This window comes from Rhinopithecus roxellana, chromosome 12 (assembly GCF_007565055.1).
Source record: "Rhinopithecus roxellana isolate Shanxi Qingling chromosome 12, ASM756505v1, whole genome shotgun sequence".
NCBI lineage: Eukaryota > Metazoa > Chordata > Mammalia > Primates > Cercopithecidae > Rhinopithecus > Rhinopithecus roxellana.
The window spans coordinates 27,715,937-27,742,283 of record NC_044560.1 but is presented as its reverse complement, the minus strand read 5'-3'; the positions used below and the strand labels follow the sequence as shown (position 1 = coordinate 27,742,283).

General features: G+C 42.3%; 1 protein-coding gene across 4 annotated transcripts in view; it reads right to left on the bottom strand.

Annotated features, from left to right (window-relative positions):
- The window catches only part of SPEN (spen family transcriptional repressor), a 103,106-nt gene that overhangs the window by 41,243 nt on the left and 35,516 nt on the right, over positions 1-26,347 (bottom strand). For 3 of the 4 annotated variants that reach the window (XM_030913627.1, XM_030913628.1, XM_030913630.1), the window contains one exon: positions 24,319-24,795. The exons of the other annotated variant lie outside the window; for it this stretch is intronic. In XM_030913627.1, the coding sequence (XP_030769487.1) occupies positions 24,319-24,795 (477 nt within the window). The remainder of the gene's footprint in view (positions 1-24,318; positions 24,796-26,347) is intronic. 4 annotated transcript variants of the gene reach the window in all.

The following is a 26,347-nucleotide window of genomic DNA, read 5'->3' as shown; positions in this document are numbered from 1 at the left end:
TCAAGAGGCTGAGGCAGGAGAACTGCTTGAACCCAGGAGGCGGAGGTTGCAGTGAGCCGAGATGGCGCCATTACACTCCAGCCTAGGTGACAGTGACACTCTCTCTCAAAAAACAACAACAACAATAGAAACCACACTACAACTCAACAACAAAAATCAACTTGTTAAAAACTGATCAAAGACTTCAAAGACATTTTTCCAAAGATACATAAATGGCAGATAAGCACAAGAAAAAATGTGCAACATCTAATAATTAGGGAAATGCAAATCATAACCATGTGAAATTGGGCTCATACTTGTAGTTGACACTACTTGGGAGCCTGAGGCAGAAGGATAGCATGAGCCCAGGAGTTCGAGTTCAGCATGAACAACACAGTGAAACCCTGGATCTTAAAAAAAACAAAAACAAAAAACTCCACCACATGATACATCACTTAACACCCACTAGGATGGCTACTATTAAAAACAAACTGCCAGGTGCAGTGGCTCACGCCTGTAATCCTAGCACTTTGGAAGGGTGAGGCAGGCAGATCACTTGAGCTCAGGAGTTCCAAGACCAGCCTGGCCAACATGGCGAAACCCTGTCTCTACAAAAAATTACCAAAAATGATTAGCCAGGCGTGGTGGTATGTGCCAATAATCCCAGCTACTTGGCGGGGGTGCTGAGGCAGGAGGATGGTTTGAACCTGGGAGGTCAAGGTTACAGTGAGCCAAAATCGCACTACTACACTGCAGCCTAGATGACAAAGTGAGACCCTGTCTTAAAAAAAAACAAGCAAACCAAATAACAAGTGCAAGAATGTGAAGAAATTGGAACCCCTGTGCATTACTGGTGGGAAAGTAAAATGGTACAGCCATGGGGTTCCCCAAACACTAACTTACCACATGAACCAGCAATTCCACTATGGTTATATACCCAAGAGAAATGAAGACAGGAACTCAAATAGATATTTGTACACTCACATTCATAGCATGTTCAACACCCAAAAGGTGGAAGCAACCCAAGTGTCCATCGACAGATGAGTAAACAAAATATGGTATACACATAAAATAGAGTATTATTCAGCCTTTAAAAGAAAGCAAATTTTGGCCAGGTGCAGTGGCTCATGCCTGTAACCCCAGCACTTTGGGAAGCCAAGGTGGATGGATCACCTGAGATCAGGAATTCAAGACCAGCCTGGCCAACATGGTGAAACCCCATCTCTACCAAAAATACAAAAAAATTAGCTGGGCAGTAGTGGTGCATGACTGTAATCCCAGCTACTCAGGAGCCTGAGGCAGGAGAATCGCTTGAGCCTGGGAGGTGGAGGTGGCAGTGAGCCAAGATTGCACCACTGCACTCCAGCCTGGGCAACAGAGTGAGACCTTATCTGGAAAAAAAAAAAAAAAAAAGAAGAAGAAATTTTGACAAATGCTACATCATGAATGAACTTTGAAGATATTATGCTAAATGAGATAAACAGCCATACCCAAAACATATTGTATGATTCCATTTATAGGAGGTACCTGGAGCAACTTCATAAAGGCAGAAAATAGAATGGTGGTTGTCAGGGGCTGGGGGAAAGGGAGAATTGGGAGTTATTGTTTAATGGGTATAGAGTTTCAGTTGGGGAAGATGAAAACGTTCTGGAGATAAGATGGTAGTGATGGTTGCAAAATAATGTCAATGTATTTAAGTGCCACTGAACTGAACACTTAAAAATGGTTAAAATGGTAAATTTTATTTTATACACACACACACAAGATAAATTAAGAAGTAAAATACAAAGTTAGTGGTCACTCTCTACGTTCCTTAGAAAAAGATGAGCAATTTCAAACCAGTCAAAGTAAACTACCTACTGCTTTTTGTCTACAATGCTCTGCTCAATCAAGGGGTTTTACAACCTGTCTTTCCCAGGTAAAGTTCCTCAGAGATGACATCAGGGCAATGAGTCAGACCTAACTGGTGACTGTGCAACTATGACCTAACTGGGGAAAGCATTGCAGGACTCAACTGTATAAATCATCAATGAAGCCCTTTAGAGCCAAAGTTAATGAAAAGTTATCCAAACTCTTTAAATTTAGAACATGTATTAAGAAAATGCTGTGTTGATACATTAAAACGCAAAAATGCGGCCAGGTGTGGTGGCCCAAGCCTGTAATTCCAGCACTTTCGAAGGCCGAGGCAGGTGGATCACCTAAGGTCAGGAGTTTGAGACCAGCCTGACCAATACGGTGAAACCCCGTTTCTACTAAAAAATACAAAAATTAGGCCGGGCGTGGTGGCTCACGCCTGTAATCCCAGCACTTTGAGAGGCCGAAGCGGGCGATCACCTGAGGTCAGAAGTTTGAAGGCCAGCCTGACCAACTTGGAGAAACTCTGTCTCTACTAAAAATACAAAACTAGCTGGGTGTGGTGGCTGGCGCCTGTAATCCCAGCTACTCGGGATTACAAGCAGGAGAATCGCTTGAACCTGGGGGGCGGAGGTTGCAGTTAGCCGAGATTGTGCCACTGCACTCCAGCCTGGGCAACAAGAGCGAAACTCCATCTCAAAAAAAAAAAGCCGGGCGTGGTGGCGTGCGCCTGTAGTCCCAGCTATTTGGGAGGCTGAGGCACGAGAATCACTTGAATCCAGGAGGTGGAGGTTGCCATGAGCCAGGGTGGCACCACTGCACTCCAGCCTGGTGACAGAGCGAGACTCCATTTCCCCCGCCCCCCCCCCAAAAAAGGCGTTTTTATTATGTAATCAATATTTTAACTTCAACTTTGTTTGGTCTATCAGATTTCTCCCATCATCAGAAACTACAAAGATTTCTAATGGAAAAAGAGCTGATATGATAATGACTAACTGAATTAGCAGAGTGAAACTGACAAAGGAGGAAAGCTTTCTCTTACTAGACATAGGCGGAGGTGGAAAAAGAACCATAACCCACCACCAACGCTAACTTTTCTTTTCTTTTTGGGACAAGGTCTCGCTCTGTCATCCAGGCTGGAGTGCAGAGGTGCAGTCTTGGCTCACTGCAGCCTCAACCTCCTGGGCTCAAGCAATCCTCCCACCTCAGCCTCCTAAGTAGCTAGGACCACAGGCATGCACCACCACACCAGGCTAACACTTAAAATTTCTTGTAGAGACAGGGTCTCACTATGTTGCCCAAGCTAGTAATTTTTCTTCTGACTACAATGACCCTTTGCTGCTGATATAAACAACTAATAACATTTCCTAAAGATTACTTAGTACAAAATCTGGACCTCAGAAATTAACTTCTTAAAGCTCTCCTATTTTCCATCTAGACTTCACCTCTGAATATTTATAAACATCAAACAAATCTAAGCAGGTACTGGCTCCACTTGACTAATAAATTAATAGGCAAGATTTAGGCCTAACTAGATTTAGTGTTGATGGTCACTAAAATAATGGTAAAGGCTGGGCACAGTGGCTCACTCCTGTAATCCCAGCACTTTGGAAGGCCGAGGCAGGTGGATAACCTGAGGTCAGGAGTTCGAGACCAGCCTGACCAATATAGTGAAACCACGTCTCTACAAAAAATACAAAAATTTGGCTGGGCGCGGTGGCTCAAGCCTGTAATCCCAGCACTTTGGGAGGCCGAGACGGGCGGATCATGAGGTCAGGAGATGGAGACGATCCTGGCGAACACGGTGAAACCCCGTCTCTACTAAAAAATACAAAAAACTAGCCGGGCGAGGTGGCGGGCGCCTATAGTCCCAGCTACTCGGGAGGCTGAGGCAGGAGAATGGCGTAAACCCGGGAGGCGGAGCTTGCAGTGAGCTGAGATCCGGCCACTGTACTCCAGCCTGGGTGACAGAGCGAGACTCCGTCTCAAAAAAAACAAACAAAAAACAAACAAACAAACAAACAAAAAATACAAAAATATGCCAGGAGTGGTGACATGCACCTGCAGTCCCAGCGACGTGGGAGGCTGAGACAGGAGAATTACTTGAATCTGGGAGGCGGAGATTGCAGTAAGCCAAGATCCCACCACTGCATTCCAGCCTGGGCGACAGAGTGAGACTGTCTCCAAAAAAAAAAATAAAGTGATGGTAAAATCAAATGCAATAATTAATCAGTTTTATTATTTCTCATCTATTCTCAAGTCCAACAGTTTACATAAATGAGAGGAAAAAAAGAAAATCATTAAAAGACTGCGTTTTATAAAAGTGCCTTATTTTGGCAGAAAATGCTGCTTAAAATGGTGCTTAAATATGCTTTATGTGGTTAGCATGCTCACAAAAGATTAAGTATAGGCCAGGCGTGGTGGCTCATGCCTGTAATCCCCGCACTTTGGGAGGCCAAGACAGGTGGATCGCCTGAGGTCAGGAGTTCAAGACCAGCCTGGCCAACATGGCGAAACCCCATCTCTACTAAAAATATTACAAAAAATTAGCCGGGCACGGTGGCACATGCCTGTAGTCCCAGCTACTCAGGAGACTGAGCGGGAGAATCGCTTGAACCTGGGAGGCAGAGGTTGCAGTGAGCTGAGATCACACCACTGCACTCCGCCCTGGGCAACAGAGTGATATTCTGTCTCCCAAAAAAAAAAAAAAAAAAAAAAAAAAGGTTAAGTATAAGTAAATATTTGGGATCCAATTACAGCTGTAGTTAATGTTTTAAAGTTTACCACTATCTTTTGGTAGAGTTAAGCAAAAGGAGTATGTTAATAGTTGATCCACAGGGTATCTGGTAGATAATTAAAGCTTATCCAAAAATAATGAAAGAATATTATTCACCCTTATAAAGGAATGAAATTATGATACACGTAACAAGACAGATGAGCCTTGACAATATTATGCTAAGTGAAATAAGCCAGACACAAAAGGACAAATGCTGTGTGGTTCCACGTATATGGGTACCCTAGAGATGTCAAGAATTCATGGGGACAGAAAGCAGAACAGTAGTCAGCAGAGGCTAAGAGAGGGAGGAATGGAAGTTATTGTTTAATGGTAATGGATAGTGGTGATGGTCACACGATATGAATGTACTTAATGGCACAGAATTATACACTTAAAAGTGGTTAAAATGAGGCCAGGCATGGGTGATTCACACCTATAACCCCAGCATTTTGGAAGGCTGAAGCAGAAAAATCACTTGAGCCCAGGAGTTTGAGATCAGCCTGGGCAAGAGAGAGAGACACCATCTCTACAAAAGAAATAAATAAATAAAAATTAGCTGGGCATGGTGGTGCACGCCTATGGTCTCAGCTACGTGGGAGGGTAGCTTGAGTCCATGAGGTTAGGGGTGCAGTTAGGGGTGACTGCGCCACTGCACTCCAGCCTGGGTAACAGAAAAATACTGTCTCAGAAAGTAAAACAAACAAAAAATGATTAAAGTGGTAAATATTAGGCCGGCACGGTGGCTCACGTCTGTAATTCCAGCACTTTGGGAGGCCAAGGCAGGTGGATCACTTGAGGTCAGGAGCTCCTGACCAACATGGAGAAACCCTGTCTCTACTAAAAATACAAAATTAGCCAAGCGTGGTGGCACATGCTGTAATCCCAGCTACTCAGGAGGCTGAGGCAAGAGAATCGCTTGAACCCGGGAGGCAGAGGTCGCGGTGAGCCGAGATCGGACCACTGCACTCCAGCCTGGGCAGCAAGAGCGAAACTCTGTCTCAGGGAAAAAAAAAAAAAACAGTGGTAAATATTATGCTGTGCATATTTTACTACAATTAAAAAAAAAACTTTTTTGAAGCCTTCTAAGCTTTGGCATTAAAAATATAATATGGACCGGGCACGGTGGCTCACGCCTGTAATCCAGCATTTGGGAGGCCAAGACAGGCAGATCAGGAGGTCAGATCGAGCCCAATCTGGCCAAAATGGTGAAACCCTGTCTTTACTCAAAATACAAAAATTAGCTGGGTATGTGGCACATGTCTGTAATCCCAGCTATTCGGGAGGCTGAGGCACGAGAATCGCTTGAACCCGGGAGGCGGAGGTTGTAGTGAGCCAAGGTCACATCACTGCACTCCAGCCTGGTGACAGAGCAAGACTCCATCTCAAAACAAAACAAAACATAATATGGTAGTTTCTGGATCTACTATCCTAATAACAGTAGCAAAAATGGAAAGAGGCTACATTTTTGTTAATCTATTATTAAGAATCATGTGACTTATTTTCTGGTGGGCTTTACTGGACCCTTCACACTCAGAAAACCTTGTACTCAAGTAACTCAAAGCAAAAAGCATCAAACATTCATACTCCCTGAAAGCAGTAAGCAGATGTAACATGTCTGCCTAAGAACAAGAAATCCTTCCAACCTGGCAGCAGTCTTTATTTAAGAGACAAAAAATGATGAGAAAATTTAAACTGTCAAATACAATGGAATTTTCTCATTCCCTTAGTCACATAGCATATAAAATCTGGTACTTCTTGTTATGAAAAAACTACAACGTTTCAGAAGGCACAGGCCAAGAAAGCACACAGATCAAGTGTGTGTGTGTGAGTGTGTGCGTGTTTTAATTCCAAATGGTCACATACAACTGATGTAGCATTACCAAACCCACAAGCAAATTTGAACTTTCAGGTTTTTGCCTTTTCTGTCGCCCAGGCTGGAGTACAGTAGTGCAATCTTGGCTCACTGTAACCTCCATCTCCTGAGTTCAAGCGATTCTCAAGCTTCAGCCACAAGTAGCTAGGATTACAGGCACACGCCACCACACCCTAATTTTTGTATTTTTAGTAGAGACGGGTTTTTGCCATGTTGACCAGGCTGATCTCAAACTCCTGGCCTCAAGTGATCCTCAAGCCTTAGCCTCCCAAAGTGCTGGGATTACAGGCAGGAGCCACTGCACCTGGCTTGCTTTTTTAAGAGACAGGGTCTCGCTCTGTCACCCAGGCTTGAGCATACTGGCCTTTTTTCAATTTAACTTTGATACTAATTACATTTCCTTTCTATCCAGAATGAAAAAGAAGTTTGCTATTTTCCGCATCTGAACTCTCCATTAGGGCAGTTCCAGGGACAAGGAGTTAGAAAGGTACCTAACTCCCTCCCAGAAAGCCTAAACCATTCACTATTTGGTATACTTTTTTGTTTATAAATGACTACAAATTAGTAAGAAACCTCAGGTTAAAGTTGTTCTGCTTAAATATAATTACTTCTTTGCAGTTTCTTCCAGTGACAGATACAAAGCTACAGCCCAAGATGGCTCCATACACCATGACACAGCATAATCAGGAAGCTAATCTGCCCCTCTCTACCACCACTGAAAATAACATATAAAGAATCACAGACCTCTTCCAGTTTGGGTTATACAAATCATGCCTAGAAGCAACACAGATGTGTATTATTTGTGTCTTCTAATTCCAGTCTATTAGCACCAGTACGTAAACAGACATATTTTAAACCTCTATCAAAAGTATTAGCCATCACTTAAAATTGATCAGATGAAAGTGTTTTCTTTTTGTTTGTTTTGTTTTGAGACAGAGTTTCACTCTTGTTGCCCAGGCTGGAGTGCAATGGCACAATCTCGGCTCACTGCAACCTCCACCTCCCTGGTTCAAACGATTCTCCTGCCTCAGCCTCCTGAGTAGCTGGGATTACAGGTGCATGCCACCATGCCCAGCTAATTTTGTATTTTTAATAGAGACGGAGTTTCGCCATGTTGACCAGCCTGGTCTCGAAATCCTGACCTCAGGTGATCTGCCTGCCTTGGCCTCATAAAGTGCTGGCATTACAGACGTGAGCCACTGTGCCCCAACGAAAGTTGTTTTTTAAATTTTAAAAATAAATTTACTCTGGTTAAGATTATTTGATTTTCTTCTTGGGAAATTAATTTATTTAGGGGCTTTGATATTAACATATTTCTAAGCCTAGAACCTGGACTTTGAAATAAATATTTCGGTTGAGCCATTCCCTCAGTCACCCTGGAAACAAACATGCATTTTGGCCTGACCAACACCTGAAGTGTTGAAGATGGAATCTGGAAGTAGTTTAGTTTATATTTTAGGCATAACAGTCCCAAGAGCCTTTTCTATTAACCCATCATTTTCAAGAGACTAGAAGGGTTTGGGAAATTAAAAAAATAAATAAATAAACTCTATTTGTCTTTAAACAAATTCAAAAGCACTAAATTGATACACAAATTACTTCGTGATATTACAGCCTGATAGAGCTTGCTTCTAGAAGAGCACTGTCCAGTAGAAATATAAGCCACAGAATTTTAATTTTCAAACAGTCACATCTGAAAAAGTAAAAAGAAGATTGCTAGGTGTGGTGGCTCACACCTGTAATCCCAGTACTTTGGGAGGCTGAGGCGGGCGGATCACGAGGTCAGGAGATCGAGACCACCCTAGCTAACAAGGTGAAACCCCATCTCTACTAAAAATACAAAAAATTAGCCGGGCGTGGTGGCAGGCACCTATAGTCCCAGCTACTCGGGAGACTGAGGCAGGAGAATGGTGTGAACCTGGGAGGCGGAGCTTGCAGTGAGCCAAAATTGCACCACTGCACTCCAGCCTGGCCACTGCATTTTAGCCTGGGCAACAGAACAAGATTCCATCTCAAAAAAAAAAAAAAAGTAAAAAGAAACAGATGTAATTAATGTAGTAACATGCTTTATTTAACCTAATACATTCAAAATATCATTTGAACATGCAGTCAACATAAATAAACTTTTTTTTTTAACCAGGTCTCCAGAACTTGGTGTGTATTTTCAAACAGTTCTACTGAGATATATGTGAATTTATCAACATGACACCATGATATTAGTTTTTCTTAATGGTTTTTATATTAGCCCAGGTATAGTGACTCATGCCTGTAATCCCAGTGCTTTGGGAGTCCAAGGCAGGAGGATCACTTGAGGTCATGAGTTCTAGATCAGCCTGGGCAACGTAGTGAGACCCTATCTCTTAAAAAAAAATTTTTTTTTAGCTAAGTGTGGTGGCATGTCTATAGTCTCGGCTACTTAGGAGGCTGAGGTGAGGGGATCCCTTGAGCCCAGGAGTCCAAGGTTGCAGTGAGCCATGATTGCACCACCACTCCAGCCAGGGTAACAGAGCAAGACTGCCTCTAAAAAAATTTTTTTTCGTAGCAATTATTTCCAAATGTGCTAAACCTCTAAGTGTTAGCTCCTATAAATGGAATTTATTTGTTAAAACCCACACACATATATTTCTGGGCTATGCTTAAGCATGATAAAGGCCTACCATTTTCTCCTGAAGGATGATGTGCTGGTTTATTAGGGAGGTTTTTGTTTCTAGATAGGATATCCAGTACTGCAGCCACTAGTCACATGTGGCTACCGAGTACTTGAAATGTGGCTATTCGGTGCACCAGTACTGATCAATGGTATAACATGAATGAACTGCAAAAACATACTAAGTGAAAGAAGCCAGTCACAAAAGACTGCAATATGGTATGATTTTCCTTCTACTAAATGTCCAGAATAGGTAAATCTATAGAGACAGATTAGTAGTTGCCCTGGGCGGGAGGAGAAAAAGAATGGGGAGCAACTGCTAACAGGTATGAGGTTTCTTTTCGGGATCATGAAAATGCACTAATTTCATTATGGTTGCAGAATTCCATAAATGTATTAAAAAGCATTAACTGTCCACTTTTAAATGGATGACTTTTATAGCGGAAGTTGCAGTGAGCAGAGATTGCACTCCAGCCTGGGAAGCAGAGCAAGACCCAGTCCTTTAAAAAAAAAAAAAGGAAAGAGAAAGAAAGAAAAGAAAAGAAAGAAACCTGAGTCAAAATCTAAAAATGTCAACCAGCCCGGGCACGGTGGCTCATGTGTAATCCCAACACTGTGGGAGGCCAAGGTGGGCGGATCATAAGGTCAAGAGTTCGAGACCAGCCTGGCCAACATGGTGAAACTCAAATCTCAGTAGAGAATATAAAAATTAGCTGGGCGTGGTGGTGCGTGCCTGTAATCCCAGCTTACTCAGGAGGCTGAGGCAGGAGAACTGCTTGAACCCAGGAGGCAGAGGTTGCAGTGAGCCAAGATCACATAAAAAATAAAAATAAAATGTCAACTTGATTTTATTAAACTGTATATAACCCACCTATTTGTAAGAAAATGTTTTACTCCTGTACATCTCTCTTCCACACCAAATGAAAGATTTTAGAGGATGAGTGAAATTCTTAGAAACAAACTCTACAAAGACATTTTTAAAGCTATTTCACTTACTGTTTTGTCTACCTGGACATAGGAAGTTTATTTATAGTACAAAGTGGATTTAGAAAGATGTTCTATAGGCCGGGCGCAGTGGCTCATGCCTGTAATCCCAGCACTTTGGGAGGCCCAGGCGGGCGGATCACCTGAGGTCAGGAGTTCAACGCCAGCCTGGCCAGCATGGTGAAACCCTATCTCTACTGAAAAACACAAAAATTAGCTGGGTGTGGTGGCACACGCCTGTAATCCCAGCTACTCAGGAGGCCAAGGCAGGAGAATTGCTTGAACCTGGGAGGTGGAGGTTGCAGTGAGCTGAGATCACGCCATTGCACTCCTCCAGCCTGGGTGACACAAGCAAAAAACTCCATCTCAAAAAAAAAAAAAAAAGAGAAAGAAAAGAAAGAAAGAAAATGCTAATGTTTAAAATGAGAATACTACATTTTCCTTAATTTCTGGACATGCATGATTCCTTGTTTGGGGCAAGGTAAATTTGTGCCTTGGCTTCTAAGAATGACCATAGAGAACTTCCAAGTACAAACACCCCAAAAGAGATACAAGAAAAGAACAAGATCACCTGAACTGCACTAAGTTTTACCATAAGTAAAAATGATTGGCCAGGCACAGTGGCTCATGCCTGTAATCCTAGCACTTTAGGAGGCCGAGGCAGGTGGATCACATAAGGTCAGGAGTTCGAGACCAGCCTGACCAACATGGTGAAACCCTATCTCTACTAAAAATACAAAATTAGCCGGGCATGGTGGCACATGTCTGTAATCCCAGCTACTCCGGAGACTGAGGCAGGAGCATCACTTGAACCCGGCAGGTGGACGTTGCGGTGAGCCAAGATTGCACCACTGTACTCCAGCCTGGGCACCAAGAGCAAAACACAACCTCAGGGAAAAAAAAAAAAAAAAAAAAAAGAGTTTACATACTTTGGCTGGGCGTGGTAGCTCACGCCTATAATCCCAGCACTTTGGGAGGCCAAAGTGGGCGGATCACCTGAGGTCAGGAGTTCAAGATCAGCCCGACCAACACGGCGAAACCCCATCTCTACTAAAAATACAAAAATGAGCCGGGTGTGGTGACATGTGCCTGTAATCCCAGCTACTAGAGAGGTTGAGGCAGAAGAACCACTTGAACCTGGGAGGTGGAGGTTGCAGCGAACCGAGATCATGCTACTACACTCCCGCCTGGGCAACAAAGCAAGATTCTTGCCTCAAAAAAAATAATAAAATAAAAAATTTTTAAAAAAGAGTTTCCATACTTTGTTTTCAAGTCAAACAAATACAATTTGACATGGCAGTTTTTATTTTTAAATTTGTTGTTTTCAGGATGCTGAGGCGGGAGAATCACTTGAACCCAGGAGGTGGAGGTTGCAGTAAACTGAGATAGCACCACTGCGCTCCAGCCTGGGCGACAGAGTGAGACTCCATTTCAAAAAAAAAGATAAGCAAATAAAATAAAATTTGTTGTTTAGAACTTTAATCTGCCTAATTACTTATTATTTTTAATTCTGGGGTTTTTATTGAGGTGGAGTGTCCCTCGGTCACCCAAGCTGGAGTACAATGGGGCAATCTTGGCTCGCTGCAACCTCTGCCTCCAGGGCTCAAGGGATTCTCTTGCCTCTGCCTCCCGAGCAGCTGGGATTATAGGTGCTCACCTTACTACCATGCCCAGTTAATTTTTGTGTTTTTTTAGTAGAGACAGGGTTTCACCACGTTGGCCAGGTTGGTCTCGAACTCCTGACTTCAAGTGATCCGCCCACCTCAGCCTTCCAAAGTGCTGGAATTACAGGTGTGAGGCACCGTACCTGACAGATTTGTTTTTCTTTAAGAGATGAGGTCTTGCTATGTCTCAAACACCAGGCCTCCAGCGATCCTCCCACATGAACTTCCAGAGTAGCTACAAGCACATACCATCACACCAGGCTCAACTTTTTGATTTTTAGCAACATTAAAAATTTTTTTCGGCCAGGCGAGGTGGCTCACGCCTGTAATCCCAGCACTTTGGGAGGCTGAGGCGGGCGGATCAGGAGGTCAGGAGATCGAGACCATCTTGGCTAACACAGTGAAACCCCATCTCTACTAAAAATACAAAAAATTAGCCGGGCGTGGTGGTGGGTGCTTGTGGTCCCAGCTACTTGTGGTCCCAGCTATTCGGGAAGCTGAGGCAGGAGAATGGTGTGAACCCGGGAGGCGGAGCTTATAGTGAGCTGAGATCGTGCCACTGCACTCCAGCCTTGGTGACAGAGCAAGACTCTGTCTCAAAAAAAAAAAAAAAAATTCAGGCCAGGTGCAGCTCATACCTGTAATCCCAGCACTCTGGGAGGCAAAGGTGAGCAGATAGCTTGAGCCTACGAGTTCAAGACCAGCTTGGACAACACAGTGAGACCCCATCTCTACAAAAAATACAAAAATTAGCCCAGCTTGGTGGTGTGTGCCTGTAATCCTAGCTACTTAGGAGGCTCAGGTGCAATGACAGCTTGAGCCCAGGAAGTCAAGACTGCAGTGAGCTGAGATCACCACTGCACTCCAGCCTGGGCGACAGAGCAAGACCCTGTCTCAAAAATAAAAAATAAATAAAATAAATAAATAAATCGGCCGGGCGTGGTGGCTCAAGCCTGTAATCCCAGCACTTTGGGAGGCCGAGACGGGCGGATCATGAGGTCAGGAGATCGAGACCATCCTGGCGAACATGGTGAAACCCCGTCTCTACTAAAAAATACAAAAAACTAGCCGGGCGAGGTGGCGGGCACCTGTAGTCCCAGCTACTCGGGAGGCTGAGGCAGGAGAATGGCGTAAACCCGGGAGGCGGAGCTTGCGGTGAGCTGAGATCTGGCCACTGCACTCCAGCCTGGGCAACAGAGCGAGACTCCGTCTCAAAAAAAAAAAAAAAAATCATCCAGAGTAAATTAAAACCCACAAAACACCATGTCATGTCACAACTTTGCCACCAAAACCTATTTTAATTCCTTCCACCTAAGAAACCAAAATAAAAAATCCCAGTACAACCTAATTGGTAAGAATGAGAAGGGGTGAGAGGGACAGTTCATTTCAAACAGACTAACCTAACTAAAAGCAACACTCCTGGGGACTTTGGTAATAAACTCCTTGTCACCAAATGCTGACCATGTTGTGATGTGGCCAAGCACTGGCAGTGCAGAAGCAGTTTTACAGAAGCCATAGCTTCTAAAAGGTAGAAGACTAAAAGTTACCATTAAAGCAAGGGTTAATAACAGAAAGCGGTATTAAAAATAGAGTTTGCACCAGCTTGCAGTCGGGCGTTCACCCTGGCTAGATTTAAAATCCTCCTCCCCAGGAACACTAAGGCACAGCCGTCCTGCCCCTCCCACCACCCGGCCCAGTCACCAGCAGCCGGGTCCCTGTGCCCCGCCCCTGGACCGAGGGCTGTGCAGAAACTGGCAAAACAAGGAAGCCTCCAGGAGGTGGCAAGCAGCCAACTCAAACTGGATGGTTCCAGTTTAGGCTGGTTCGAGTCACAAACAATAGTTCCTAGTTTCCCCCACAATATTCAGACGCAGGGGCTGCCCGGGTGAGCGCTTCTCATCTGCTTCCAGAGCTAAGTCTATCTGGTTCTCATTCCTCTGCAGTAGAGCATCCTAATTAAACGCAAGGTTCCCACTTCAGCAATATGGGTCAGCCCAGCACTTGTTTCCAAAATGGAATGCCTATTCCATACAAGACCTTGCAGCTGACAACACCTACATATCTTTAAAAAAAAAAAAACAACTTATATTAAAATGCTGTATTTGACCAAAAAAGGAAATCCAGAAAGGAAACAGACCTATTTACAGGTATCCATTATGAGAGCTATGCCTACCAGAGCAATTAAGAGAGTACTCTTCCATGTTCCATATTTAGCACAAAAAAAGGCTTGGCTGGCTAATATGACCCCCTAAAACAGAAGGTTGCTTATTGCGCAATAACAAGCTATGCAAGCAATGCAGCAGCCAAAAAAAAGAATGTGTTTCCAAAATGTGGGCTCTTCAGTGACCTCTGCAGTTTGTCTGCCACTGATGGGGGGAAAAAAGGGTTTTTTTGGTGTATTTCTCGTCCAAAGCGCACACCGCTGAACATTTATTCCATGCTGCTAAACAGCACCAAAATAGCATTAAGGAGGGAACAAGCAAATGCTTATTATTTTGTAAAGTATTTAAGAGAACCACTCAAAATGAGGCAAGACCTAATGTTTCTCAAGTATTACAGACACTAATATGCCTGCTGTTCTTTTCTTCCCTAACCCTTCCAAGTAGGTAACCTTTTAAATAATGTAGATACAAGTATTTTAAGGAAAGAACACACTTAATCATACACAGTCAATAAAACCATTAACTGTCTCTTACAGGATTCCATCACAAAGAATAATTATAAAAGTCAAGACAGAAACTTCACGTACACTTTCTCTTGTATGCTTAAAAAGAAACTTCATGTAACAGTTGGAAAGATCCAAAGCAATAAATATGTTTTATTCATAACACTAATTTTCAGCAAGAAATTCTCCCTTTAAACCTCTGGACAATCTAAAAAAGTAATAATGAAGCAGAACAAACTAATTAAAATCAAAGAATGGGCTGGGCGTGGTGGCTCACACCTGGGCAACAGAGCGAGACTCCATCTCAAAAAAAAAATAAGAATCACAAAGCTACAAAACAAACTTATATCTACCACTGAATCCAGAAATTATTTGCCTATTCATTATTATAGATAACTTTTGATAATAAATCAGACAAATTTGTTTCTACGACCATCACCAAAAAATGATCACTAATTATTAATTCCTTTAACACTTTAAAACACTGATTTTCAGGCCAGGCTCGGTGGCTCATGCCTGTAATCCCAGCACTTTGGGAGGCCAAGGTATCCCAGCACTTTGGGAGGCCGAGGTAAGTGGATCACTTGAGGCCAGGAATTTGAAACTAGCCTGGTCAACAGGGCAAAACCCCATCTTTACTAAAAAATATAAGAATTAGCTGGTGGCGCAACCTGTAATCCAGCTACTAGGGAGGCTGAGGCAGGAGAATCACTTGAACCTGGGAGGCAGAGGTTGCAGTGAGTTTAGATTGCACTACTGCACTCCAGTCTGGGTGACAAAGTAAGACTGCCTTTAAAAAAAAGAGAGAGAGAGGGAGAGAGAGAGAGAAAGAAAGAGAGAAAGAGAGAAAGAAAGAAAGAGAAGAAGGAAGGGAGGGAGGGAGGGAGGGAGGGAGGGAGGGAGGAGGAAGGAAGGAAGGAAGGAAGGAAGGAAGGAAGGAAGGAAGGAAGGAAGGAAGGAAGGAAGGAAGGAAAAGGAAAGAAACTGACTTTTACTTCATATGTATTTTAAAACTGCTGCTAGGTCTGGCAGTTCCCAACACATCCCACGTTATCATAACAAACTGTACAGCCAGGTAATAAAATCAGCATTCCTTCTCCCAATTAACACCTGAATGCGCATACCTGTTTTTAAAAAAAGAGAGACAAATGGAAGGTACACCGTCACTTTAATAAACACGATGCCAACATTCTTAATGGTTTTCCTCACCTTTATAGCCTCCTCCACATTCTTTCACAAGACTATAAAAATGACAGCATTTTTGAAAAATTTTCTACTTGAACTTGGAAGAAAATAATTTCTCCTAACTACAATAAGTTAACTGCAAAATCTCCTCAAGAAAAGACAAAAGGATATGTGAATAAAATTCCCCCTCTAGGAAAGAAACTATAATCTATAATATCTAAATTGTTTATGATTTGCAGATATGGTCTTTACAGAAAAAAATCCTTCTTATTAGACTAGAGACTTTCATGCTTTTTTAAGTTAAACGGGTCATATTCCTTTCTATAACCTTATATCTGTTGTTAAAATCCAGAATTCATTCAATATTCTAATTACTGTTTACCCATAAAAGAATCTTAGGCAGGGCGTGGTGGCTCACACCTGTAATCCCAGCACTTCAAGAGGCCGAGGTGGGCAGATCACAAGTTCAGGAGATCAAGACCATCCTGGCTAACATGACGAAACCCCCATCTCTACTAAAATTACAAAAAATTAGCCGGGCGGGGTGGTGGGCGCCTGTAGTCCCAGCTACTCGGGAGGCTGAGGCAGGAGAATGGCGTGAACCCAGGAGGTGGAGCTTGCAGTGAGTCAAGATGGCACCACTGCACTCCAGCCTGGGCGATAGAACAAGACTCTGCCTCCAAAAAAAGAAAAAGAATTTAAATTGTCTAACATTAGGAAAAAAAGTAATAGGGTTATAGACAACTTTTGATATACTTTACTCAGTATACGTAATTTTTAAAAAAACTATACAGACAGGTTGTGCAAAGAATACCATCAGTAATAAGAAATACTTTCATTTCCCTTTCAATTAAAAAGTAAATTGTTGTAGGCCAGGAACAGTGGCTCACACTTGTAATCCTATTAGCCAAAAAATTAGCCAGATGTGGTAGCACACGCCTATAGTCCCAGCTACTCAGGAGGCTGAGGCGTGAGAGTTGCTCCACCCAGGAGACGGAGGTTGCAGTGAGGTGAGATCATACCACTGCACTCTAGCCTGGGCGACAGCACAAGACTCTGTCTCAAAAAAAAGAAAAAAAGCAAAAAAGCAAATCGTTCTAATGCAAAACTAACACACTGGAGAAGAGAGAGACATAAGGCTTTCCGTATCTTAACATGGCACAAGAGCTGAAAAGTCTGGTTACTTGAAGTTCTATATGCTTTCCTTGTTACTTTAAGCAAACATCACAAAGGCTTTCACATGTCTGCTTCCCTGCCCAGGAACTGTGTGTGTGTCTTTCTTTCCCCCTTTCTTGTTCCCAAGCTTCTCCCTTGTATCTTCTAGCTTATGACAATGCAAAATAAATTTTAATAATGTAACAACTATACAATGAAAATGTGAGAAATGCATTTTTTAAAAATCAGCTCATTCTAATTTTTTAAATATATTTAAGAAAGCTTGGTCTAAAATTCCAATTTCTGGTGGATGCAGTGACCCTGTCACCCACTGCCTCCTTTCCCCTCTCTCTTCTGGGAAGAAGGGGGTTTCCTGCTGAGGGGGGAAGGGAAACTTCATCCTAGCCCCATGACTCAGACTTGGTTGGACCCTGGGGGAACCAAGAGCCCCAGGGGGAGTGTGACCTGTGATGCTGCCAAGCAGAGCCATGAGGGCCTACCAACGTACTCTTCTGCCATCACTCTAAAACTTGAGCATTACTCAACACCTGCTAGCCCTCTAGGCTGTGCCTTTCATCCTAGTACAGGTGTGTCCCGTTGCATGTGCCCAGCATGTGCTAGCTGTCCACACCAATCTAGTTAGTGCCTGTGCATTCCTTGGCTTACGGCAAATAAGAATTTTTTTTTTTTTTTTTGAGACGGAGTCTTGCTCTGTTGCCCAGGCTGGAGTGCAGTGGTATGATCTTGGCTCACTGCAACCTCTATCTCCCAGGTTCAAGCAATTCTCCCAACTCAGCCACCAGAGTAGCTGGGATTACAGGTGCCCACTACTACATCTGGCTAATTTTTTTTTTTTTTTTTTTTTTTTTTTTTTTTTTGAGAAGGAGTCTCGCTCTGTCACCCAGGCTGGAGTGCAGTGGCCAGATCTCAGCTCACTGCAAACTCCGCCTCCCGGGTTTACGCCATTCTCCTGCCTCAGCCTCCCGAGTAGCTGGGACTACAGGCGCCCGCCACCTCGCCCGGCTAGTTTTTTGTATTTTTTTAGCAGAGACGGGGTTTCACCGTGTTAGCCAGGATGGTCTCGATCTCCTGAGCTCGTGATCTGCCCGCCTCGGCCTCCCAAAATGCTGGGATTACAGGCTTGAGCCACCGCGCCCGGCCTAATTTTTGTATTTTTAGTAGAGATGCAGTTTCACCATCTTGGCCAGGCTGATCTTGAACTCCTGGCCTCATGATCTACCTGCCTCAACCTCCCAATGTGCTGGGATTACAGGTGTGAGTCACCGCGCCTAGCCTGAAGGAAACTCTTACGACTTGATGGGGGGGGATTCCAATAATAGGGAACTATAGAAACAAAGTATGTTCAACTTCAATCAAGGGATTTTAAAATAAATGCTTCTGTGGAATTTATGCATTTAAAATGTTCTGTTGAAAAGACATGTGGCTCAATAAATGGCCATGACAGAGAAACGAAAAGACGTCAAGCAGTACATAGCAGCACATGGAGCCATGAAGGCCCAGTTCTCACCAGTTAAATACTGTAAACGGTTTTGCAGAAACAGTCGGTGTGTTATTTATAAGGACTTCACACCTAGACTGCCATTAATCCCATGTTTACTCATTTCATCAAAACTGTAACAATTAATAAGGATGGAGACTGATTAATTTCCCTATCAGTCATGAAGACAGAAGACAAACTTGTTTCTATAGGTAAAACCAAGCTATATTTTGCCCACTATACAAGTGCTAACTTTAAACATCTTTAAAGGACCTTTAGGAATGTCACAGTTTCATAAGTTTTAAAAATCAGAAGAAGTAACTTATTTCTTCCAAAAGGAAAACTGAATATTCTGAATTTCATAACATCTCAAAATATTACACTTTGAATTCAATATAATTATAGAGGAAAAGAGAACATCTAGGCTGGGCACGGTGGCTCAAGCCTGTAATCCCAGCACTTTGGGAGGCCGAGACGGGCAGATCACGAGGTCAGGAGATGGAGACCATCCTGGCTAACATGGTGAAACCCCGTCTCTACTAAAAAATACAAAAAAACTAGCCGGGCAAGGTGGCGGGCGCCTGTAGTCCCAGATACTCGGAGGCTGAGGCAGGAGAATGGCATAAACCCAGGAGGCGGAGCTTGCAGTGAGCTGAGAACAGGCCACTGCACTCCAGCCCGGGCCACAGAGCGAGACTCCGTCTCAAAAAAAAGAAAAAAAAAAAGAGAACATCTAATAAAACGGAATAATGGGTAAACTCTGAACACCAGAGGATTATTATTTCTGTACACTTGCTTCAATCACAATTTAAATGACAAACACTCCAAGCGCCGTGGCTCACGCCTGTAATCCCAGCACTCTGGGAGGCCAAGGCGGGCAGATCACCTGAGGTCAGGAGTTCGAGATCAGCCTGGGCAACACAGTGAAACCCTGTCTCTACTAAAAATAAAAAATTAGCCGGGCATGGTGGCACATGCCTGTAATCCATCCCAGCTACTCAGGAGGCTGAGGCAGGAGAATCGCTTGAACCTGGGAGGCAGAGGACGCAGTGAGCCGAGATTGCGCCATTGCACTCCAGCCTGGGCAACAAGAGTAAATCTCCGTCTCACCAAAAAAAAAATAAATAAATAAATGGCAAAAACTTTTAGCTATCTACATCAATTTTGCTTTATCCTTAATGTTAACTAAGAACTGTATCTAAGTATTTCAACTACTTATTGGACATGTATTCTGAGAAAGGCAATAGGTTCTGTGATATGCATTAAGGCCACTCAGTCTTGTTCTTTCATATCACCAGAAAGTTCATTCTGTTTTTTACACATCAGGATAATCTGATTCTTAATACAATGTCTCTCCCACCTGTTCCAAATTTCTCTTCTCTGAGGTACAAGAGTAGGAAAAACAGAGATTATGAATAAGTCACCAGTTGCCTTTCTAAAGCAGAGATCTCAACAAGCTATATCTCCTTTCTTAAATATTTTAATGGCCCTCTCTGCATACAGAATAAAACCCAAAAGTTGGGCATTGTGGCTCACACCTGTAATCCTAGCACTTGGGAGGCAGAGGAGGAAGATCGTTTGAATCCAGGAGCTCAAGACCACCCTGGACAACAAAGTGAGACTCCGTCTCTATGAAAAATTTAAAAATTATCAAGGTGTGAATGATGTGCACCTATAATCCCAGTTACTCAGGAGACTGAGGCAGGAGGATGGTTTGAGCCCAGGAGCTATGACTGTATCACTGCACTCCGGCAGCCTGGGCAACACAGCAGGATTCTGTCTCTCAAAAAAAAAAAAAAAAATCATTACCACAGTTAAACCATTCTAAATTATCTGCTGTGCTCAAAACATTCTTCCATCTCAGGTTGTTTCTTCTACCCACAGTGTTACCTGTCTAGCCTAATCCTCCTCTCTTCTTGTTGAAGTCCTGCATATCCTTCATAGCCTAACCAAATGCTACCTATCAGGTCCTCCCAGCAGTCAGAAGATTTATCTCACTGTTCTTTTTACGTATAGATACAAAAGCTATCATTGGCCAGGCGCAGTGGCTCATGCCTATAATCCCAGCACTTTGGGAAGCTGAGGTGGGTGGATCACTTGAAGTCAGGAGTTCGAGACCAGCCTAGCCAACATAGTGAAACCCCTGTCTCTACTAAAAAATACAAATACTAGCCGGGCATGGTGGCAGTGCCTGTAATCCCAGCTCCTCAGGAGGCTGAGTCAAGAGAATCGCTTGAACCCAAGAGGCAGAGGTTGCAGTAAGCCAAGATCACACCACTGTACTCCAGCCTGGGTGAGAGTGAAACTCTGTCTTTAAAAAAAAAAAAAAAGCTGTAATTACATAAAACTTGTCACATCAGTGAGATTAGAAGGAATCAATAAATTAATGAATGAGATTCAAGTAACTTACTAAAAGCAACCTGTAAATATAGGGTTGAAATCTGTTAGCTCTAGAAAATATGACTATATATGAAATGAAACCAATAACCTAAGTAAATGCTCTATAATCTCTCAGAAGGAAAAAAAAATAGTGATTCATAAAAAGGAAAAATCTACACAGACATAAGAAAGGGGGAACAGAGCAAGAATCTCTCAATGATTCTTCCCCAAGTCCACGGTAAGAAGGTGACTTCAACCAGCAGATTTCAGGATCCCTTACTTCCTTGTCAGGTATGGTCCTACAGTGCAAATCAGAGGGAAATAAAACATATAAGAGCCTAAATCTGGCCTTTTAGGTGGAAATTCCAATTTTTTAAATACTGGCAATAATTTAAAACACTATACAAGATGAATTAAATTTGTCTGCTGGGCCGGGTGCAGTGGCTCACACCTGTAATCCCAGCACTTTGGGAGGCGAGGCAGGCGGATCGCGAGGTCAGGAGATCGAGACCATCCTGGCTAACAGGGTGAAACCCCGTCTCTACTAAAAATACAAAAAATTAGCCAGATGTGGTGGTGGGCGCCTGTAGTCCCAGCTACTCGGGAGGCTGAGGTGGGAGAATGGCATGAACCCAGGAGGCAGAGCTTGCAGTGAGCCGAGATCATGCCACTGCACTCCAGCCTGGGCAACAGAGCAAGACTCCTCCTCAAAAAAAAAAAAAAAAATTTGTCTGCTGGTCAGATGTCAAACCTCTAGGTTGTAGCCTTTGGTATATAAATGAATACATCTAGCTGCCCTAACGTGATAAAATAATCATCAAAAATCCCCTCTCTCACTAACTTTTTTATTGTAATTTAGTCCACAGGCAGATTTTCTAAGTGCATCTACCCTTCTAGCAGTTATCTGAGTGCAAATATTTAGAAGCATAGAACTGCTTTTTTTTTTTTAATTACACGAGCAGGGATTAAGCTCTATCAAATTTATCAGATAGCCTCTGGGTTCAAGCTTCTGAGCCTACAATTCTGAGGGCGGATCCATTATACTCCCATCAAAGTATAATGCTACTCTGCAGGCATCATTCTCCTCTAGCAATCTCAGCTCACTGCAACCTCCGCCTCCTGGGCTCAAGCGATTCTCCTGCCTCAGCCTACTGAGCAGCAGGAATTACAAGCATCCACCACCACCCCCAGCTAATTTTTGTATTTTTAGTAGAGATGGGGCTTTACCATTGACCAGACTGGTCTCGAACTCCTGACCTCAAGTGATTTACCCACCTCAGCCTCCCAATGTGCTGGAATTACAGGTGTGAGCCACTTTGCCCAGCCTCAACACCTTTTCTTTTCTTTTTTTTTTTTTTTTTGAGACAGAGTCTCATCTCTAGTCACCCAGGCTGGAGTGCAGGGGCTTGCTCACTGCAACCTCTGCCTCCCAAATTCAAGCAATTCCCCTGTCTCAGCCTCCTGAGTAACTGGGATTACAGGCATGGCCACCACGCCTGGCTAATTTTTGTACTTTTAGTAGAGGCAGGGTTCCACCATGTTGGCCAGGCTGGTCTTGAACTCCTGACCTCAGATGATCCACCTGCCTTAGCCTCCCAAAGTGCTGGGATTACAGGTGTGAGCCATCACACCCAGTGCCTCAACACCTTTTCAATAAGTTTTGATCCAATGGAATGCAGTCACAGCTTTTTAATGAGGTAGGTTTGTGGAAAATGACAAAAACTTGAGTATTTCAGACAATTCTATGCAGAAAAAAAGTGGAACAACAAGATTTTATAATTAGTTTATATGGTTCAAATGAATTTCATCTATCATTTATCTAGACAGCATACCAAATAAAAGCAAAAGAGTTTTCATCCATGTCACAGGGCTTGAGAGCTGAGCACAGAACGCAAGTTTCCTGACTTCCTAAACTATATGCTTGTTTCATTTTAATATGCAAAATCTTCCAGAATGTTTGAATTATATCTAGATAGGCAGACGGATAAACAAAATGTTTTCATGTATTATTTTGAATAAGAAAATTTAGGAAGCCTAAAAATAGCCATTCAACTACATGACTATTTGCTTAATTTTAAGCAGGCAAAAGACAAGTAATCTGAGCCTTTTGATCAGGTCAAAGAATTTGACTGTAAATTTTAAATATATACCACCTAAACTGAAAAGTAGGACATGTGGGATTAACAAATTGAATAGAAGCATTTTTTTAAACATATACTAGGTATCAAAGTAAGCATTTTACATGAAGTTTTCATTTTAATTTTCACAATAACTTTATTAAGGTCCTTATTAAAAATGAGAAAGCTTGGCCAGGCACGGTAGCTCACGCCGGTAATCCCAACACTCTGGGAGGCCAAGGCAGGTGGATCACCTGAGGTCAGGAGTTAGAGACCAACCTGGCCAAAACAGTGAAACCCCGTCTCTACTAAAAATACAAAAATTGGCTAGGCATGGTGGTGGGCGCCTGCAATCTCAGCTACTTGGGAGGCTGAGGCAGGAGACTCACTTGAATCCGGGAGGTGGAGGATGCAGTGAGCCAAAATCACACCACTGCACTCCAGCCTAGGTGACAAGAGTGAGACTCCATCTCAAAAAAAAAAAAAAGGGAAAGCTGAGACCTGAAGAACATAAATAACTTATCCCAGATTACTTAAAGGATAATCTATACCATATACCTAGATCTGTGATTTCAAAATCCATATAACTAGGTTTGAAGCTAAGTTTCTTACTAAGATTACCTTCAACTTGCTATTTTTGCTTTTCGAATAAAACTCCTTCGTTGGGCACTCTGGCTCATGCCTGTAATCCCAGCAATTTGAGAGACTGAGGAGGGCAAATCACTTGAGGTCAGGAGTTCAAGAACAGCCTGGCCAACATGGCAAAACTTCATCTTTACTAAAAATACAAAATTAGCCAGGCGTGGTGGCACACGTTTGTAATCCCAGCTACTTGGAAGGCTGAGGCAGGAGGACTGCTGGAACCCAGGAGGCAGAGGTTGCCGTGAGCTGAGACTGCACCACCGCACTCCAGCCTTGGTGACAGAGCGAGACTCTGTCTTTAAAAAATAATTATTATTATTTGTAGAAAAAAATTCTCAGCTAGTGAGATCAGTTTAGAGAACAGTAAAGTTACAACCTGCATTCAAAGGAAGCTTTTCTACTTGAGTTTATAAACTGGTTACCATCCTGATGTTAAAATTAGCTAAAATTTGTTCATAAGTTGATTTAGTCATTGATAATAAATGTGTCAACAATATATTTCACCAATACATATTTAACCAGCTTTTACAAATCTTCAATCAAAATAATAGAAATAAATTGGTATTATATACCTACAAAATTAAAAATGTTAAAGAGATACCACATTTCAGTGTCACAAGATTTGCCTTGCACAGCTAGAGTCACCACCTCCCTTCCTCTTTGATCATTTAATTTTAATATTGTGCATCTGGAGGATAAAATAGCACTTTGCAAATCATCACTTAACTTCAAGTACTTAGAACAGTTAATTCAATAGCCACATGCCAGTTTTACTGATTACATACATACATGATCCAAGATTACTTTAAAAAATAATACTATGCTGAAACCATTCCCACTGATTGTTGAGAATTTGTTTAAACCTAGCTCATCTGTTATAACAAAAGGCTGTTAACCTACCTGTCACTGCTGGTACTACTGCTGCTGCTGATTGAATCACTACTGGAGGATCTACTTCTAGAGCCGCTGCCGCTAGGGGACCTTGTGGGTCTAGACGCTTGGCTAGCCAGTCTCTGAGGAGACTGATTTCTAGACTGGGATGAATGTGGTGACCGACTCCTGCTGTGCTGGTAATTCCGCTCTGGCCTTCTGCCTCGTACCTCCCGGGTAATATCATCCCTGTAGATATCCCTGTGTACCACACTCGGCAGTGTAAACTGCTCACGAGCCCTAGGTTCATATCGGGGGTCATGAGCATCAAAGCGATTTGGACTTCGACTCCGAGAAGCATAATAGAGCCCATGTTGTAAAGTCCGCTCTCGAGGATCTCTATAGTAATCCTGATCGTAATGTCTTGTCCGATCAAATCCTCCCGTCCCCCGTTCATGGTGTCCATAGGCACTATGTTCATAAGCACGCTCCCTGTTATCTGAAGCCCTGCATTTAGGAGGGGGAAAAATATTTAATCAGAAAGGAGCAAGCAAAACTAAAAGCAAGTCATGCAAACATTCACTTCAGCATTGTCTTTGTCTTTGCAACTGTTCATTTTTTAAACAGCATTAACCTACTTAGTAAGCAAATGCTAACAAGCTTAACATTTTACTTGACTCCAAAAATTATTTTCACAGCTGAGGAATCATTGTTTTCATTATTGGGCTTTCATGACAAGTGTTCTGCAGCTCAGTTGCTCACTTTAATTAGAGATTTTCTGACTTGCGTACATAAATATACAATCTCCTTTTCATGTTAACGGAACAAGACTATTTTAATAATATGAAAGTTTTTACACTTTCATCTGATTAAAGTATATACCAAATTTTATTTACTCACAAATTTCTTTTAGGCCACATTTCCATGCTATGTTTTAACTTAGACATGAAAGCCCTGCTGCAGCGCATGTCTCAACAGTAGGAAGGACTTTCAAGAAGTCCAGAAAAAATTTTCTAAGTTTAACTTTTTCATTAAGTTTTGACTGCTTGGATAATTATAAAAAATTACTAGACTACATAAACTAGACTACATAGACGGCACAGCGGTACCCAATTACATTTAATACTAAAAATAGAATCTCAAAAAAAAAAACCACTTCAAATATCAAAATATTAGGTTACCACATGCTATGCTACGTAATTTAAATAAAAATAAAAATTACTCCTGTGTCATCAAATTCCAAATGACTTTAAAAATGACTATTCCATGATTCAATTTCTTAATGTATAAACTTAATGGCTGCAAGAAATACGTTCTTTTAGCTTTCAGCTATACTCAAATTGCCTGTGATGAAATTAGGCAACATTAGGAACTACAAGATATTCTAAGGTCACTATTAGCAAAATAGCTCAACTTAATTAAAAAAATCATTTAGTAGGATGTGAATATCTGTCAACCTAAAAAGTACAAAACACGTTGCATGTACAATTACACGCATGGAATTATGTGTTAATATTAAAAACTAATTATAATCCTAAAAAGAAATCATAAGTTCTCTACTTTTGTAGAGAACTAGAACTCAGCTCCTGAGTTCCTAAAAGACCATTTCACTTGAGTTTCTCTTCAGCCCATCTCTGGATCTATCTTCTATCAAAAGGGATTAAGGAATCATGAAACATAAAGAATTAGAATCTCTCCAATGAAGAGTATCTGGCAAAATATTGTAACAATTAATACTAGATCCCCAGTACATGCTTAGATTCCAGGTCTCTCCACTAATATTCATTTTCACCCATCATTTCACTTAGTAGCAACCCCACCTTCCTAGGCTTAGTTTAGCTTTTCTGCTGCTATCGTGAAAAACTGGCATGATAAACATTCTATATCTTTCCTACTTAAATGTATTAAATGAGTTTCTCTTTTATTTACTACAGTTCCGAAATTTTTGTATTTCAATGTCTAACAAATAAGAGGGTTTCCTTTGAGACTTAAGAGAAAATGCCATAAATAATTAATTTAGCACCCTATCAAATGTTAATCAGTGAAAGCCATTATTAAT